This window comes from Barbus barbus (genome assembly GCF_936440315.1).
Source record: "Barbus barbus genome assembly, chromosome: 4".
NCBI lineage: Eukaryota > Metazoa > Chordata > Actinopteri > Cypriniformes > Cyprinidae > Barbus > Barbus barbus.
This window is the reverse complement of record NC_136732.1, coordinates 14,446,703-14,465,694: the sequence shown is the minus strand read 5'-3', so window position 1 is coordinate 14,465,694 and position 18,992 is coordinate 14,446,703. Positions and strand designations below refer to the sequence as shown.

At 35.9% G+C, this 18,992-nt stretch overlaps 2 protein-coding genes across 3 annotated transcripts in view; one reads left to right on the top strand and one right to left on the bottom strand.

Annotated features, from left to right (window-relative positions):
- The window catches only part of LOC306864209 (coronin-7-like), a 157,526-nt gene extending 150,524 nt beyond the window's left edge, over positions 1-7,002 (bottom strand). Inside the window, exon 1 of the mRNA XM_079408039.1 lies at positions 6,802-7,002. Within this exon, the coding sequence (XP_079264165.1) occupies positions 6,802-6,861 (60 nt within the window). The 5' untranslated portion in view covers positions 6,862-7,002. The remainder of the gene's footprint in view (positions 1-6,801) is intronic.
- A 1,034-nt stretch (positions 7,003-8,036) lies between these two features.
- LOC306862805 (dnaJ homolog subfamily A member 3, mitochondrial-like) lies at positions 8,037-18,626 on the top strand. 2 transcript variants are annotated; one of them, XM_079405809.1, is made up of 12 exons: positions 8,082-8,486; positions 9,405-9,541; positions 10,432-10,515; positions 10,593-10,799; positions 12,703-12,855; positions 12,933-13,080; positions 13,167-13,231; positions 14,910-15,038; positions 15,686-15,801; positions 16,763-16,860; positions 16,936-17,038; positions 17,966-18,611. In XM_079405809.1, the coding sequence occupies exons 1-11, from the start codon at positions 8,291-8,293 to the stop codon at positions 17,022-17,024; spliced, it is 1,422 nt and encodes a 473-aa protein (XP_079261935.1). In that variant the 5' UTR covers positions 8,082-8,290; the 3' UTR covers positions 17,025-17,038; positions 17,966-18,611. The 2 variants fall into 2 exon arrangements, with proteins under 2 accessions (XP_079261936.1, XP_079261935.1); XM_079405810.1 differs by lacking the exon at positions 16,936-17,038 and having other exon boundaries at positions 8,037-8,486; positions 17,966-18,626.
- Positions 18,627-18,992: the final 366 nt, after the last annotated feature.

Below are 18,992 nucleotides of genomic sequence, written 5' to 3'. Positions count from 1 at the left end.
AACTTAATCTAAATCATAAAATGTTCAATTCAAATCCATTTATAAATTAAAACCAACAAAAATACAATTATGTAAAACTAAAATAAGTCATTTTAAAACAATAATGAAAATATCACAAATAAATTAAAAAGCATAATGTAAAATTGAAATAATTTTAGAATAAAAACTGTAGGATTAAAATGAGTAATTGTTTAAAATTAAAATAATTAAAATATAACACTAAAATTAAAGCATACAGTAAAATGAAAGTAAATAATTTTAACTATTTTGTGTTGTAACTATACTATGTTTTTTTTATTATTTAAAAGGCAAACTGTACATTAAAAGAAACAAAAAAAAAATTACATACATGAATACAAGAACAACAATGGTCTGCATGATTGCACGAGGAGAAAAAGCAAACAACTGAGATAGAAACAACAGAATTATCAGTTAGGATCAGGGAGAACTACTCTTCACAAGGGATGTGCAGGCAATTCTGTCAGCATTATCACCATTTCTGTCCAAAATGAAAATATTTAAATTTCTTCAAACAGTTATCAAAACACCTTTAGTTTTATTGTCAGTCGCAGCAAAAGAGACCACCTCGTAATATTTGTTATTGCATCTATGAACATCATCCTTCCACAATTGAGCTTTCTGGATCAAAGCAACATTAACCTTTCTTTGTCGCAGTAGTTGTAAAAAACTTGTACGTTTATGGGGGCCATTTAAACCATTGGCATTACAACTTATTATATTAATTTCAGTAATTTCTATCAAATAAATAAGTGAACTGAACAAATGAGAGAACGTTATACCACTGCAAATGAATTAACTCAAGTCTGCCTTTAAAAAGCCATTAACATAAAGAAAACCCACCCCATCAAACTTTTACAGACTGGGGTGAAAACCCTCCCCTGTCTTAATCAGTGACAGTAACATGACAGCCAGTACCATTCTTTAGAACCCCCGCCATTAGCCCTTTTATAAGAGAACAGAATAACTTCAAATTCACACAAGTAATAAAAAAAAATATTATTTCCATAACAAGGAAACAAACATAAATAATTGTATCATGTACATTGAAAACTGTACATTAGTGATACCAAGTTTCCTAGCTTACATGAAGAACTGCCAGTAGCGATTGTCACATGAAGTTCTAGATCAGCAAATCAGAAGTCCAGTCACTCGGTAGGCTATTATCAAACCCTTGTGCCACGTCCATCCCAGGAGAGTGAGGAGCGGGATTGGAGCTCGGGAATTGACGCACTTCGTCCGGGGAGTGCATTAGTTTGGTCTCGCCGTGTTTCATGACGATCTTCAGCGTAGCAGGATACTGAAGAAGGTCTGCAGACTTGCCTCTTTCTGAAGGAGCTCCGCTTCTTTGCCGTCGTGGGAGAGAAAAATTCGAGAAAATTCGGTGCGCATTGCTGCTAATTCAGCCTTCAAAATGTCCTCAAATCGCTTTATAGTGATCGCCATGTTGTCTTCAATGTCGGCTCGGCCCGCCGCGGCTGCTGGTTTTGTTTTCTTCTTAATTGGCGAGGATGATAGTGAAAGATAAGCGAGTTTCCGACTGCGTGATATCTCCAGACCAACGACAAATGAAAAACTACCCCAAATGTAAAAAAAGACAAACAACAGTAAAAGACAGTAATATACACAGAGCTTAGCTAATGTGCGACTTGGCTCATGAAAGCATCACGTGATCCCCCCCCAATAATTTTAACTATTAAACTATTATGAGTTTATGACAAATGTGAAAATGTTTGAGTTGTAAAACTACTAAAATTATATATATGTGTGTGTGTGTGTGTATATATATATATACACATACATATACATATATATATATATATACACAGGTCCTTCTCAAAAAATTAGCATATTGTGATAAAGTTCATTATTTTCTGTAATGTACTGATAAACATTAGACTTTCATATATTTTAGATTCATTACAACACAACTGAAGTAGTTCAAGCCTTTTATTGTTTTAATATTGATGATTTTGGCATACAGCTCATGAAAACCCAAAATTCCTATCTCAAAAAATTAGCATATTTCATCCGACCAATAAAAGAAAAGTGTTTTTAATACAAAAAAAAGTCAACCTTCAAATAATTATGTTCAGTTATGCACTCAATACTTGGTCGGGAATCCTTTTGCAGAAATGACTGCTTCAATGCGGCGTGGCATGGAGGCAATCAGCCTGTGGCACTGCTGAGGTGTTATGGAGGCCCAGGATGCTTCGATAGCGGCCTTAAGCTCATCCAGAGTGTTGGGTCTTGCGTCTCTCAACTTTCTCTTCACAATATCCCACAGATTCTCTATGGGGTTCAGGTCAGGAGAGTTGGCAGGCCAATTGAGCACAGTAATACCATGGTCAGTAAACCATTTACCAGTGGTTTTGGCACTGTGAGCAGGTGCCAGGTCGTGCTGAAAAATGAAATCTTCATCTCCATAAAGCTTTTCAGCAGATGGAAGCATGAAGTGCTCCAAAATCTCCTGATAGCTAGCTGCATTGACCCTGCCCTTGATAAAACACAGTGGACCAACACCAGCATCACTGACTGTGGGTACTTGACACTGGACTTCAGGCATTTTGGCATTTCCCTCTCCCCAGTCTTCCTCCAGACTCTGGCACCTTGATTTCCGAATGACATGCAAAATTTGCTTTCATCCGAAAAAAGTACTTTGGACCACTGAGCAACAGTCCAGTGCTGCTTCTCTGTAGCCCAGGTCAGGCGCTTCTGCCGCTGTTTCTGCTTCAAAAGTGGCTTGACCTGGGGAATGCGGCACCTGTAGCCCATTTCCTGCACACGCCTGTACACGGTGGCTCTGGATGTTTCTACTCCAGACTCAGTCCACTGCTTCCGCAGGTCCCCCAAGGTCTGGAATCGGTCCTTCTCCACAATCTTCCTCAGGGTCTGGTCACCTCTTCTCGTTGTGCTGTGTTTTCTGCCACACTTTTTCCGTCCCACAGACTTCCCACTGAGGTGCCTTGATACAGCACTCTGGGAACAGCCTATTCGTTCAGAAATTTCTTTCTGTGTCTTACCCTCTTGCTTGAGGGTGTCAATGATGGCCTTCTGGACAGCAGTCAGGTCGGCAGTCTTACCCATGATTGCGGTTTTGAGTAATGAACCAGGCTGGGAGTTTTTAAAAGCCTCAGGAATCTTTTGCAGGTGTTTAGAGTTAATTAGTTGATTCAGATGATTAGGTTAATAGCTCGTTTAGAGAACCTTTTCATGATATGCTAATTTTTTGAGATAGGAATTTTGGGTTTTCATGAGCTGTATGCCAAAATCATCAATATTAAAACAATAAAAGGCTTGAACTACTTCAGTTGTGTTGTAATGAATCTAAAATATATGAAAGTCTAATGTTTATCAGTACATTACAGAAAATAATGAACTTTATCACAATATGCTAATTTTTTGAGAAGGACCTGTATATTAAAGCTAAATAGAAAAATTAAACAAAAAAGCCTAATAAAAATTCTGAAACACAAAATTACTAAAGTTAACAAAAATAAATATAGATTAATGCTAAATATAAAAGCATAAAAAAATTACAACACAGTAAACTAAAATTTTACTGAAAATATGAAAATCTCATTTAAAACATTATTAAATACTATTTTAGTTCATAAACTATACTAAAATAACACTGAAACACACCAAAAGTCTTGAGATATTGACAAAAGATGGCACTGATCACAACTGAATCAAACCAGCTGATGCCTCTTGACTGAACATCTGACTTCATCACAAACAGGAAAGAGGAAACGGATAGAAATACAGCACTTTCTCTCCCCAACAGTGCAACACACACTTGAGGAAATGCAGAAGAACAGCCGAACGGTTTCAAACCCTTCCACTCAGGCGTCCGAGACAAACGCCTGCTCTGGTTTGAGTTCTTCTGCTCGTGATGCATTACAGAGAATCACACTCACTCCTACACCAGAGGCGATGAGCCAGTGCATTACGAGACAAGATACAAATAAAACATGAAAATAAGGCCTTCTGGCTTCTTAAACAACACAGAGAATATGCATTTGAAACCCTAAACCTGAAATCCAGCCCCAAACCATCCAAAACCAGTTCTAACAAAGCACACGGACCAAACAGTTTTCCCCTGCCGAATGACAAAACTGCTAAAAAAGAACAATTAAGATTTTTTTTATTATTATTTTTATTTATGCTTTTGTAAGAAGTCTCTTCTGCTCACCAATGCTGCACTTATTTGATCAAAAATACAGTAAAAACCACGACCAATTCTTATGTATATTACGAGGTGGCTAATTCGTAATTCACGATAATATGAAGATTTGCTGCCCAAGAAACATTTATTATTATTATTAATGTTGAAAACAGTTGTGCTGCCTATAATTTTTGTGGAAACTACCGAAACATATTTATCTTTCAGGTTTGTTTGATGAACAAAGTTCAAAAGAACAGCATTTATTTAAAACCAAAATCTTTAATATTATAAATGTCTTTACTGTCCCTTTTGATCAATTGAATGCATCCTTGTTGAATGAAAATATATGTTGGCAAAAAAACTCTCCATCCTGCCGTGATCTCACGTTACGCTTACAGTGGCATCGGTCAGCGTTTTGCATCCAGACACTCGGCTAAACTTCTGCACCACAAATTGACATTTAATGCCGCTGGATTTGTACTGTCAATCTTTAACAGTGTGTCATGTGACTTACACCGTGTGTTTCTTCAAAACAGAATGAAGACATACAGTACAGCTGAAGACCAATGACAACAACTACATAATATACTGTACGCTATATTCATGTTCAGTGAGATCCAAATCCATCCAACACTGTAACATCAATCCACTCAACCGTTCAGTCTTAAAGGGACAGTTCACCCAGAAATGAAAATCCTTAGTTTCTTTCGTATTTTGAAGAATATAGGTAAGCAAGCAGTTGACGGCACCCATTGACTTCCATAGTGTGGAAAAAAAATACTGTTTGTACCATCAACTGTTTGTTTACCAACATTCTTCAAAATGTCTTCTTTTGTGTTTAGCAGAAGAAACAAGTGGATGGTGAGTAAATGATGACAATTTTCATTTTTGGGTGAACTGCACTTGCATTTCTCATAAGAGATCATCAGTCGCCACTTCTGGGGTCATAAAGCAAAAACCTGATGACAATCACAGTGTTTCGCGACTGATAAATATATAATAAATCACCTATATCAGAAAAAAAATATATATATATTTGGTCTATATCTAATGCATTCACACACTTCCACATGTGCTTCAGTATCTTTAGGGCCGTTGTATGTGTACACTGCACACTGCACACATGTGATCATATAAAGCTCAGGCATGTGAAGCATTCACTGTGAACCTCAGGCTGTTATTTAACAACACCACACATAACCTGTTTGTCCCCGTAAAAACCAGAATCACTGCAGAGCACTCCATCTGATTTGAATATGCAAAGTTGTAGTTTTATCAGCCAAAAACTAGGCAGTCAGGTGAAAAAGTGCCAAGATGATAAACCAATGTGCAGAAGAGCTCCGAATAAAATTGTTAAATTAATTAATAATTATATAAACCAAAAGTCAAATGTTCTGATTTACTGTCAAACAATTAAAACAATAAATAATTAAACAAGTTAATCATTCAAATTCACCCATTTGTCTTGGAATGTTGACTTGAATAATCGCTAAATATTCATTTTAAAAATAAAATGACAAAAGCAGATAAAATTACTAAAACTTAAACTAAAATAAATACAAATTAAGGCAAAATAAGTACTAAAAACAACATGATTAAAACTTGAAATAATACAAATTGAGGCTAAATATAAATATATTAAAAAGTAAAAATGACAAAAGCACATAAGAAAATTACTCAAATTTAAATTAAAATAAATATTTAAAAAAGTTCTTAGAAATCATGGTTTGGAAGCATATTTAATTTACATTTATTTATTCTATATCATTTTCTATCATTTTTTTTTTAAGTCACTTAAATATAATTTTGGTTAAGATGACTCCAATTTGACTTTTATGCTAAAAATTACAAGCTAGTTTTTAAGTTGAAGTAGGTGGATTTTATTTACAGTGTTGACATTTGTGGTATTTTATTATTAAAAGGAGGCAAAAATTATTATGCAAAGAAAATTATTAAAATGCAGCGATTTAAAAAAAAAAAAGTGTTAATATTTTAAGGCGTACTCTGTGCTTTCATAGTCTTGCGAGACAAATTGATTTAATTATTTAATGATTTCATTTTATAATTTTAATTATTCATAAAATAAATTAGAACATTTAACTTTTGGTATAATTTATGACGTAATTATTAACTCATTTAATTATTTCATATTGAAGTCTTTGGTCCTTGATTATCGCAGTGAAGCTGGTCACCAAATGACATATACAACGTTTAATTTTTAATGATTTTTTTTTTTGCATTTCTCCCATATTTTCCTAACGCCCTGTTTGTCATGTGAATTTATTCTATGCATTTACGCCGTTTTGTTTACCTTCTTCCAATCATATACGTAAAATACGGTGCAGATCAGAGCGAACCCATATCAAGTTTAAACAATCCCAATTCAACTGTACTGAATGCATCCTCATAAGACGAATGACAGCATGATCCCCGCTCATATCGCACACATTCATATGCATCTAATGCCTCATGATCGTGCATATCAAAGTGTATGAAGCTTCACATATGTCTAGCTGAGGATAGAGGAAGTTGGAGCTGATCAGTGCATCTGCACCACTCCTTCACCTCGGAGCCCAAAACACCAGACACTCCGCGCCGCGCAGAGCTCTACTCACATCTTTCTTGGGGATTTTGGGAGTGGTGTTCTTATATTTGGAGGTCTTGAAGCGATTCATGCTGAGCTGCTGGCCGCGCGTTTGAACCTTCCGGGTGTCTCGGTGTTGTGATGATGATCGCGACGCGTGCGTTTGAATGAGTGCGTTGTGCGTTTCTTGTGACGCAGAGCTCAGATCTACAAACCATCGACTCTCTCTACAGGCGCTGCAGCAAACCACGCCGTCTATATATATCGTGTGCGTCTGCGAAATAAAAACGCTGCCGGGATCCGTAGTTTCCGCCAGGCTACATTAAATTGGCAGTAAAGTGTTTACACGGAAATACCATACTACATTTTTTTATACGAATAATAGTAACAGTATATTTCTAAATACATGTGTTTCTGGAAAAAATACATATTTCTAAAAAAAATAAAAAATAAACATGACTAAACACTTTGAACCAGTGTTAGCCTATTTTAGTATGACTAGTGACATATTTTATTAATATTTTGATATTTGTTTTTATATTTTCTGTTTTCGTTTAACTTTTAGTTAAAGTTTTAGTCATTTTATTTTGTCTATCATTTTCATTAGTTTTTGCTGCATTTATAAAAATGCATGTATATATAGTTTTTATTATATTTTCTTTCTTTTATTTCTTTTTCTAATTTTGATTAATTTTATTTCATTAAACTAAAAGTGAAATGTAGCTGAAATAAAATGTTTCTTTTTATGTCTATTTTATTTCAGTTAAAATGTATTTATTTCAAGTATCAAATAAACATATAATATGTATTAGCTAATTTATATTTGCATCGATTTTCTGGAATTTCATTATTATTATTATTTCAGTCAAGACAACCACCTTTCTTGTTGGAGAAAAAACGAAATGGTCTAAAAATGGTAGTCATAATGTGTGAAATAATATCTGTGCATTTAAAAATAATAATAATAATAATAAAAAATAAGAACTGTGCTGCACTGTACTTGTATTTTTATGTAATTTATTTCTATTATTCAGTCTATTTCCTGTTTATTTTTCTTTTCATTAAATAGTCAGTCTGAAAGTTATTATAATCTTGAATTGTATAACGCGTTTGAATTATATCGGCTTTGCACTGTATATGGTATTTCACTATATTGTGTTTAATGCTGGAATAAATTCCTCAACTTCATCTTCACGAGCCCGTCCACTCTACTTCAGCTCACACGCGTTCATCAGGATAGGATTGGCTAAACTAACCAAGAAGCGCACTCTTAACAGTAGTGCGCATGCGTGGAGGAGTGTCTCGCTTGCAGCCCACAAGATCCAGGGGGCGTGGTTGGGTCCAGATCCAACTCCTGATCCCCTAAACCCACCCATCTTCTCCCATAAACCTACCCATCTCCACCCCCTAGATGTGGATCCAACCCCGCCCCCTGGATCTTGTGGGCTGCAGCGAGCCCTACTTGGATGCGTTTGCTGCTTGCACATGCGCAGTCGCTCTCGTGTCTGTGAGTGGCAAAGATGGCGTGTTCCGCGGCTCGCAGCTCTGCGCGCTGGATCGCGGCGGCGGTGTCCTCCGGCCACAGACGGGCCTGCTCTCCTCTCCTGTCCAGCGCGGATGGAGCGCACAGGAGTCTCTCGACGCTGTTGGGCCGCTGGGTGTGGACGCAGCGCGGCGGAGGAGCCGGGACTGCGGTGACATTGAGAGGCATGACAGGTGAGAGACCGAGGCCTGAGCATCAAACCACACACAGAGTTCAACATATGCGTTTATAAATCAGGGCTGACTTACATTCAGCTTCATGTGATAGATGACATGATATGATGATGAAGCCATTAAACGCGCACTTGTAACGTTAGGTCAGAAAGCAAACACGTTATATTATTGCATTCAGCTCTAAAGCAACACATGCACACGTGATCACTTTGATCAAGAGCAGCCTAATCTTATTTATTAGTCCTGTTATGAATAAAAGTAATCAAAACATTTTCATTTCAATTTCATCCATGGTTTTTATTTATTTAATCATTATTATTATTATTGAATTAAGTAAATGGAGGACGAGCTAAAATTACATTTTCAAATGTATGTAAGCTTTACTTGTTACCAAAAATGTTTTGCTAATATTTTCCCCTATATATACACGGTATGTTTTATTTTTATTTTTATATATTATATATTAATGTAAAATAAAGTATATTAAAAATAATATAATGTATAATTGATGATAATAATCTTAGTAATTTAATTACTTAACTACTGATTTTATAATTAATACTTTAATAATTAAAATATTAGCACAACAATAATAATAATAGTAATCCACATATTTGTAATTCATGAATTGATTAATTAATTCAAATTGGGGCTGACTTCAGCAGTTATTTTTCTAAAGCATATTCTTAGCTGCACTTGTACTGGCTTTACATTGAATATTGTATTTCACTATTTATTGGCTTGTGTTTAATGTGGGAAACACTACTAAATTCTTCAGTGTGCAGTGTATCAGATTTATAAGGGTTCTGTCTGTGGTATTTGTTATAAAATTCTGTAGTTGCTACATGAAATGTTGCTATATTAAAACAATAGTGAGTATGCTGTTCATAATTGTAATGATATTATTGTGTGTCACAGCGCTGAGCCCTTCTGCTCATATCATCTGTAAGATGTCGTTCCACACCAGCTCTCCTGCTAGAAAACAGGATTTCTACCAGATCCTAGGAGTTCCACGCACAGCTACGCAGAAGGAGATTAAGAAAGCTTATTACCAGGTAATGCTAGACACCTGACTACTGTGTGTTTGGCATCTTATTGTGAATAGCGACCGGGGCTAGTTGTCACAAAAATGATGTATTTTAGTAACTATGATTTGAGTCAGATATAGTATAATTAGCAGTGATGCATGTTTTATACATATAAATTATTTATATTTTCTGTTGGCCATAATGGTTTTGTTTTTTTGCTGTATTGTTTTTTTGCTATAATTCTTTTTTTAATTTATTTATAAATACAACAATAAACAGATAAAACATGGCCCTTAAATTGTAATTAAAAATAGTCTATAATACCTTACAATGACTGCTGTACTCGAGATGGTAGTTTATAATATAAGAAAAGAATATTGTTCTCAAATCATTGTTAATAAACAGCAGGTTTGCAAAGCAAATGAAGGAAAAACTAAATGTCATCTCAAATTTATGTACGTTTTTCAGCTCCGAATTTTCTTTTCGCAAATATAGGTTCCCCTAAATGTTTGCTGTTTATTTTATAATATAAAATAGATTAATAATAATATATTGCATAAAAGTACATTAATATATAACATTAATACTATTGTATTAATATATAATAACTATTGCTCATATAATTCATATATTTGAATTATATTTACTAGTACTAAATCTATTTGTAATAAAAAATAATTTTTAGTATTATACTTTAAAAAAAAAAACTGTGTTTGCTGGTATTATAAATGTATAAATACTACTATTTTCTTTTTTTTTACAGCATTCAAACTAAAGCTTATAAACAGCAGATTTCTAGTGTTAGATGAATTTTCCACATTTAGATGAAATGTTCACTGGAGTAAAAAGTGTGACGACTATTTCCAGTCTAATTTGTTTGCATTTGACAGTTTGTGTTATTGTTTTCCCTCATTCAGATGGCAAAGAAGTATCATCCCGACACTAACAAAGACGACCCTCAAGCGAAGGAGAAGTTTGCACAGCTCGCTGAGGCCTATGAGGTTTGAAGCGTTTGCTCTGTGAAAGCTTGTTCTGGCATCGGTGTGGAATAATAAGTGACTGAATGTTTTGTCCTCAGGTGCTCAGTGACGAGGGGAAGAGGAAACAGTATGATACGTACGGCTCTGCTGGGTTTGACGCGGGTCAGGCCGGCACGGGACATCAGCAGTACTGGAGTGGAGGGAGCAGCATCGACCCCGAGGAGCTTTTCCGCAAGATCTTTGGCGAGTTTTCTGGAGCTCGAGGCTTTGGGGATTTCAACGCCATCTTTGATCAGCCACAAGAGGTCAGATGTGGTCTGTGTTTGGTATACACTGGACAATAAGGGCTCTATGAAATCAGTTTTATTTTCCCCAAACTCCCTTTTATTTTTTCCCAAACTTAGTTTTTTTTATACAAAATTTTGTTTTGTATCCCCCCCCCAAAAAATAAATTCCTCTTAATTTTTTTTGCAACCTCCACAAACACAATAATTTACCATGACAATGATAAATTGAAATAAAAATAACTACCGAAAACACACTGACTCGCGCGCGCTCAAAGCAGAGTGCGGCACACGACTCCCTTATGTGACGTAATATGATGCGATGTTGAAAAAAAGCGGTTTTTGAGAACTCTGTCCAGGAAAGCCTCACTTTTTCATCTAAATTTGTGCCCTCACGTCTTGTAAAACATTTTCAAATCCTGCATTAACGGTTCATGTGGTATTTTCATACAAGGTTATATATTCATTTGAAATGATCGAATGATCGATTATAAAATCAGTAGCCTACTAACAGTTCGCAATTAAATCCAAATCCTACCTTTTCTTGTAACCAGATAAAATCAATCCATGGCGATGAACGTCATTGCAGATGTTTAATCAGCATTCTGAGCATTATTCCTGCTTGCTGACATTCACATAAATCCACAAGTCGTTCATTAGGCTATTTCATTCAAGTCAAAATAAAAGCAATTATGCTATGTCAGCATTCTTTTACGTTGCGGAGCATAGCAAATAAATTGTTTGCAAAACGGTCACATGTTTTACTTTCAGTCTGCTTGTTAGTCAAAAAAAACTTTAAAACGGTCACATTACTATTCAATAGCCAATATGAGACAGCCCATGATCAGTAGATTTTATACAGGTGTTACTATAACGATTTTGTAAATGGTGATCAGCAACCAAACATTGATAATGTGGAAGTTACTGCCTTTTGCCTCGGTGTGACTTCTCACTTTTTGCAGAGAATGCAAAAGCAGAGTACAGTAACTTCAAAATAAGGGTAAAAAACTAGTTTGAGCCCACAAATTTTTTTTATGTAGATCATTTTCATTACTAAAACATCTAATTGCCAAATTTCCAGTGTCCTACCTATAACTAATTTGGCTGGACAAATAAAAAAAATTAAAAGTAATTTTTCTCAGTTTCACACACTAACGAGTTACGATCTTTCGTATAAATATAGATTTATTATTATTATTATTAAATTTTTTTGTCATTAAAGATGTCTAATTGATTTCATAAAACTTCACAAATTAATCAATCCTTTAAAATGACCATTAATTTATGATAAAACATTGCATTATTTATTTATTTAATTTATTTTTGGAGGTGTCAAATAAAGTTCTACACATTGGAACTTTACTGTATAAATTAAAACGTGGATGTTAAAATCTCTTAATGTTCCATAATATAATTATATACTACTAATAATAATTATAATAACAATAGCTATTTTTATTAATATTTCTTTGAGAAGTAAATTTTACTATACAATAGTAATAGATTTCGTAATATATTAATTAATGCACAATATATTAGTAGAATCTTATAATAATTCCTAGTTAACTGGAATTTTATTTTTGCTGATTGTCATGAAAACCATTGAATTTCTTTGTTTGACATGCCATTATGATTTATTCAACTGCAGTGGTGAAATGGTCTTTAAAACTGTGCCGAGACACGCAGAACATGACATTTAAATAGCAGTCCTTTTTAATAATATATATATTATCTATTCAAGAATTTAATAATTACTGATGCTCTTTCACGGTTTCGAATGTGATTTATTGTGTAGCGTTGCTTAATTTATTTCAAAATGCGTCAATTTCCATGACATCCTGCGCTATACAGATGTCATGGAAATTCTGTCTGCATTTCTGTCTGCATTATTGAAATCCCTCTCCTCTGTTCTGTTTGCTAACAGTATGTGATGGAGCTCACATTCGCTCAGGCTGCCAAAGGAGTGAATAAGGAGATAACGGTCCAAATCGAGGACATGTGTCAGCGCTGCGGTGGCAGAGGCCATGAGCCCGGATCCAAAGTCCAGCACTGCGGCAGCTGCAACGGGACGGGCATGGTAAGTGACGCCCTCGAGCGCATCAGCTCATTTAGACGTGTCTGATGACTCGGCATCTGTGGTTTTTTTCCCTGCAGGAGACGGTGAACACGGGGCCCTTCGTGATGCGCTCCACATGCCGGCGCTGTAGCGGGAGGGGCTCGGTCATCACCTCGCCCTGTACAGCGTGCCGGGGGACGGGACAGACCAAACAGAGGAGGGCCGTCACGGTGCCAGTTCCTGCCGGTGAGTTAGCTGCTTCTATTCAGTGAAGAGATACTGGCTGGAGGGAATGGATTGAGTTTTGAGGGTTTGTTTACTGTGACGTTCAGGAATCGAGGATGGGCAGACGGTCCGAATGCCTGTGGGGAAGAAAGAGATCTTCATTACATTCAGAGTGAGTACATAACCACTGTTTTCAGGTTTCAGAAGCATTCGTTGTAGAGATTACATTTAAGTCAACCAATCAGAATGAATAATTCTACAGCCCTGTGGGGAAGTCGTGGCCTAATGGTTAGAGAGTCGGACTAGTAATCGAAAGGTTGCGAGTTCGAGTCCCCGGCCGGCAGGAATTGTAGGTGGGGGGAGTGAATGTCCAGCGCTCTCTCCACCCTCAATACCACGACTGAGGTGCCCTTGAGCAAGGCACCGAACCCCCAACTGCTCCCCGGGCGCTGCAGCATAAAATGGCTGCCCACTGCTCCGGGTGTATGTTCACGGTGTGTGTGTGTTCACTGCTGTGTGTGTGCACGTTGGATGGGTTAAATGCAGAGCACGAATTCCGAGTATGGGTCACCATACTTGGCTGAATGTCACTTCACTTCACTTCACTTCACATATAAGAGTGTATATAGGTACAGTTGTGTTCAAAAGTCAAAGTCCATATTGAAAATGTGTTTGTGTTTATAATATTATTGTACTATAATACATTTCTTTAAAGGGGTCATATAATGCTGCATGCACTTTTACAAGTTGTTTGAACTGAAATGTGTTGGCAGTGTGTGTACACAACCACCCTATAATGATAAAAATCCACCCAGTGTTTTTTTATAAATCTACTAAAATCTTTACCCCTTTCTCATATCCAGCCGTCTGTCTGTGTGACATCACACGGACGAAGCCCATCCCACAATAGTTTGATTGACAGTAGCGTTTTAGCACAGACTGCACTGGTGTCTTACGCCCCATTCACACGGGGCATCAGCATTAACGCTTCTCATTTACTTTGAATGGAGTGATATCAAGCGTTGCCGAACTGAATTGTGGGTCCATCGCGTCGCGTTGGGTCGTTGCTCGCGGCAGAAGTTTGAAAACTTTTCAACTTTTGAAGCACCAAACGCAGGCGTCAGCCAATCAGATTGCCTTATGCAAATACCCACACGGTAAAAAAGGTGGTTTTTACACTACCAAAAAAAACTTTTGGAAAATTGGCATATGACCCCTTTAACATATAATACATATATAATGTGTTATTTTACATATTTTCATTGTTAACATATAATAAAAAAAAACATAAATATTTTTAAATATGTATTAGTACTTCTCAATAGTGTTTCTACAATTTGATTAAAAAAATCTGTCTTTGCTGATAACTGGTGTTAAAAATGTACTGTTTCGACAGATTTATTTCTTTATAGTTATTAATAATAATCAGACTATAGCTCCAATTTACAATTTTATTTGATACCAGTAAAGTTTCCAAACATTTATAATTTACAGCAGAGAAGTGTTTAATACCTTTGAAATATTTGGGGAAATTATTTTATTTGCTTCTCAAATTAGACTGACAATGAAAATGAAGCTAATATTTGTTAACAATTCAGATTATCATGTCTATGTACCCATCTAAATGATCTGCTGTGTGCCCTTGGCAGAGCTTTCTGTCCCTATATAAGGACTATCAGTACTTAATTAGTCTCTCTGTTTGAAGACTGACGTCTCTTTGTAGTGAATGGACTGGATTATGCAGGAACATTCTGGGCTGTTGGCCGTTGTGATCATGTGTATATATTTGATATTTCATGTATATACATGCTTGTATATTTGACACTCATTGTCTGTGTTGATACTCTCAGGTCCAGAAAAGTCCGATCTTCAGGAGAGACGGTGCTGACATTCACTCTGATGTCATGATCTCTGTGGCTCAGGCCATACTGGGCGGCACGGTCAGAGCACAAGGACTCTATGAGACCATCAATCTGTCGGTGGGACATTTAACATGACCATATTGTAAAATTAAAGAAGCAGTTCAACTAAAATGAATTTATGAAAATGTACTCGCCCTCAGCTCATTCAAGATGTAGATGAGTTTGTTTCTTCATTGGAACAGATTCAGAGGAATGTAGCATTTCATCAGTTGTTCACAAATGTATACAGAAAATATACACAGATCGAGCACTATTTACAAGTGTAAACTGTCCAAACCACTTAAATATGTTGGTGGATTTTGATATGAGAGGACAGCAAGGGATAAACTTTTTCACTGATGGGAAGAAAAGTTATTATGGATATAGACTCAAATTTTGGCCAAAGCAAAGTTCAAACGTCTCGATGGTTTTATTTCTTATAAGCACGCAGTTTTTGCTTCTCAAGACATTAACTGATGGACTGGAGTGGTGTGGATTATTGTCATTCTGACGGCACCCATTCACTGCAGAGGATCCATTGATGAGCAAGTGAGAAATGCAAAATTTCTCCAAATCTGTCAAACGTAAAATCAAACTCATCTACATCTTTGATGGCCTGAGAGTGAGTACATATTCAGCAAATTTAAATTTTTGAGTGAACTACTCAATTTTAGATATTCTTCTGCATTTAAAAACAGTTATTCACTCAGTGAATGTTTTTGTAGATCCCATCTGGGATCCAGGCCGACCAGAGGATCCGGCTCTCTGGTAAAGGTATTCCACGGGTCAGTGGCTACGGTTGTGGTGACCACTACGTCCACGTCAAGATCAAAATCCCAAAGTAAGTTTATACACGACATAAGCCGCTTTTCCACCGAAATTACCTGCAACAATTTGTCCCAGAACTTTTTTTCCCCCCAGACCTGTTGCTATCTAAAGTACCATGAAGAATAGGCAAATAGTCTGGTGATGTAGATCTGCGTGCATTTCTCAATACCATGTATGTTCGACTCGGGAGTGTGAACTCCCGGGGACGCAAGTACGGTAATTCTGCAAAAGCAACGTACTTGATAACATCAGTCAGCTCGCCTCGGCTACTGCAATTTTTGTATTTTCGATAAGACGAAATATGATATCGAACACCACTGCCGCTTTTCGTTTTCATTTAAAAATATTAATAGTTGCAGAAATGTAGTTTAGGGAACGTATGTATAGGCATACATTACAAAACAAAAGATTCTATTGAACAATTGCCTCTCTTCATTTTCAATTTAACATATTAATAGAATAAAAAATAAAGACCAAAGATTTACATTTACCCAAAACGAATTATATCTTATGTTTTACCACTAAAGAGACATCAGAGCCAGCAGCAAATGTCAGAAGGACTAGCCGAGGTTATGCTCTTCTCAGTGGGATACATGAGCACTGAGCGCCCGGTGATCGCCTGGAGCCGTCTTTATAAATAAACCGCAGATTTGAGTTTTAAACAACTACATTCTCGCCTGAAATACTTTTAAAACTACATTTCTGTAATATTTTGAAAATTATGCTAGTAAATGGTGGTTGAAATACAATGCTGCGTGAACTCAACCAATCAGCATGCTCAGCACCCAAGTCCTGCCCCCAAAAGTTCAGAACCTTTGAAAAAGTTATACCTTGTTAGCAGGGATCTTCTGAGGGGCAATTTTTTACCCGGAACTTTATTTAGGTCCTGGTTCCTGCGGTGGAAACGGGGCTATAAGGACTTGTTTTGCTGCTGTTTAAGGTTAAACTGATCCATCCGTATGTCTTCTGTCCAGGATGTTGACAGACCGGCAGCGAGCCCTCGTGATGAGTTACGCAGAGGACGAGACCGATGTGGAGGGAACAGTCAATGGAGTGACCAGCACCACCACAGGTACAGTCATCAGTAGATTAGTCACATCTAGAGTCTGAGGTGCTAATGTTACAACCGGTTCCTGTCTCTGTCCAGGAGGGGGCAGTAATCAGACCGTCACAGGGCACAAACCGAAAGACCAAGGCTTTTTTTCCAAATTAAAGAGAATGTTTAGCTCCTCCTGACAGCCACAAGCCAGGTAGGTAGGATGATTTGTTTTAAGATATAACTCCCTTAAATCCTTTTTAATGATTGTAAGAATTGGGAAAACCTGAATAAAGCACTATTTCCGAGGTTCAGTATCTGGTTTGTGGCTGTTTGTGAATTCAGTGCCTCCAAAAAAGTAGTTAGACACAAATGTTTGAATACATTTTTAGATAATAAAATTAACAATAAGTAGATTAATGGTATATAGTCAGCTCTGCATTTAATATCAAATTAGGGGTTTTTGTATACTGGGACCTCAAAGGATTGCTGGAATTGATTACATGTATACATGTATACATGTATACGCTGTCAAAGGATTAATCGCGATTAATTGCATCCAGTCAAAATTTTTGTTTACATAATATACAGTATGTGTGTATTGTGTGTGTGTGTGTGTGTATATATTATGAATATATAAACACACATGCATGTATGTATTTAAGAAAAATATATTTATATATGATAGGAATTATATGAATATAAATATATACATGTAAATATTTTCAAAATACATGCCGTATGTGTGTGCATTTATATATACATAAATATACACAGTACACACATTATGTAAACAAACTTTTATTTTGGATGCAATTAATCACAATTAATTGTTTGACAGCAAAAATAAATAAACACAGTAAGAATATAAAAAAAATAGAAATTAAATTAAACATTAGATTGATTAGATTAAAACAAATCATGAATAAGCAAATAAGTAAATACAAATATATTAAAATGAGTAAATAAATACAGTACTATAAAAATGGTCAAATATTAATGTTTTTACATTTTAATTTTTCAGTGTAAATTGTGTGAAATAAACGGATCTCTTGCTCTCAGATGAGCGTCTGTGGCATTTAAAAGACTGTAAAACCCTATTGGATCGCGGATTCATTCTTGTATTTGTTTGTTTTTACAGGTAAAAGATCCACTGGAAATTGAGACTGTAGTGGAGATTGAGATTCATAGTAATCCTGAAGGACATACGGGAGAAGGAAGCGAGTCTTCTTCTGTGGACACACGCAGCATTGAGTTCATCTTGAACGCTCCTCAGAAACGACAAATAAGGAAGATCTGTGGATGCATTATTGATTTCTAAGAGAAGATCCCTCCAGATCCCAGAGGAATATGATCTACACACATTTACCCGTCTTACCTGAAACATTGTGATATCAGCCTTAGCACCAACATGAACCATAGATCTTGTCTTTGGTCTGTAATTTTACATTAAGGTTTTACATAGTCAGGTCTTTCCTTTTCTGATGTTTTGAAGCGATTCACAAACAGATTGGAAATCTTTACTTCAGTAACAATATCATTTCAGAATAATAAAGTCCAATGTTCAAGATCTTTGTGCTGAACGTTACATCCTTCTGCTTGATTAGCAGTGTACATAGACAGCTGTTAATATTAAATCATTTTAATGTGGTGTGGTAGAGATAAATATGCAATAATGAATAAACTCTCTGTGTGACAACTGTAAATGACTTTGTTGTTGAATATATGGTGTTTTTTAACTTTCTGGTGCATTATTCACAGAAAATAAACTGTTTTTGCTTTAGTACAAAGTTTGTGAAACTCAAACTGGTAAATGTTGCTAGTACTTACTGAAAAAAAAATTACATTGTCTTTTAAAAAATAAAATTTTACACTTAAGATTAACCAAATAACAGGTTTAAAACTACTGACCATAATCTTTCTAAATTGCTTTTTTCCCTCAGTTATGTGTTTGCTATAGAAGAAAATTGTCAATATTTATAGTAGGACAGCTATATATAAAGCTAAAGTAATAGCAAGTTTAGCTGTAACCACATCCTGAATGATTAGAAGTGGACATTTCCTGGTTTGTAGGCTATTGTATATCATAGAAATGATATACTGTCATTTGCCATAGAAAATTATTTAAACATCCTTCAGTTTGTAAGAAATAACACAAAAATCGTGTT

What these genes read in the sequence shown, in the direction of transcription:
- LOC306862805 (XM_079405809.1), top strand. Translation starts at nt 8,291, where the DNA reads ATGGCGTGTTCCGCGGCTCGCAGCTCTGCGCGCTGGATCGCGGCGGCG. An exon ending in CACGGTGCCAGTTCCTGCCG is followed by an intron (nt 13,081 to 13,166) that starts GTGAGTTAGCTG and finishes TGTGACGTTCAG; the next exon opens with GAATCGAGGATGGGCAGACG. An exon ending in AGTGACCAGCACCACCACAG is followed by an intron (nt 16,861 to 16,935) that starts GTACAGTCATCA and finishes GTCTCTGTCCAG; the next exon opens with GAGGGGGCAGTAATCAGACC.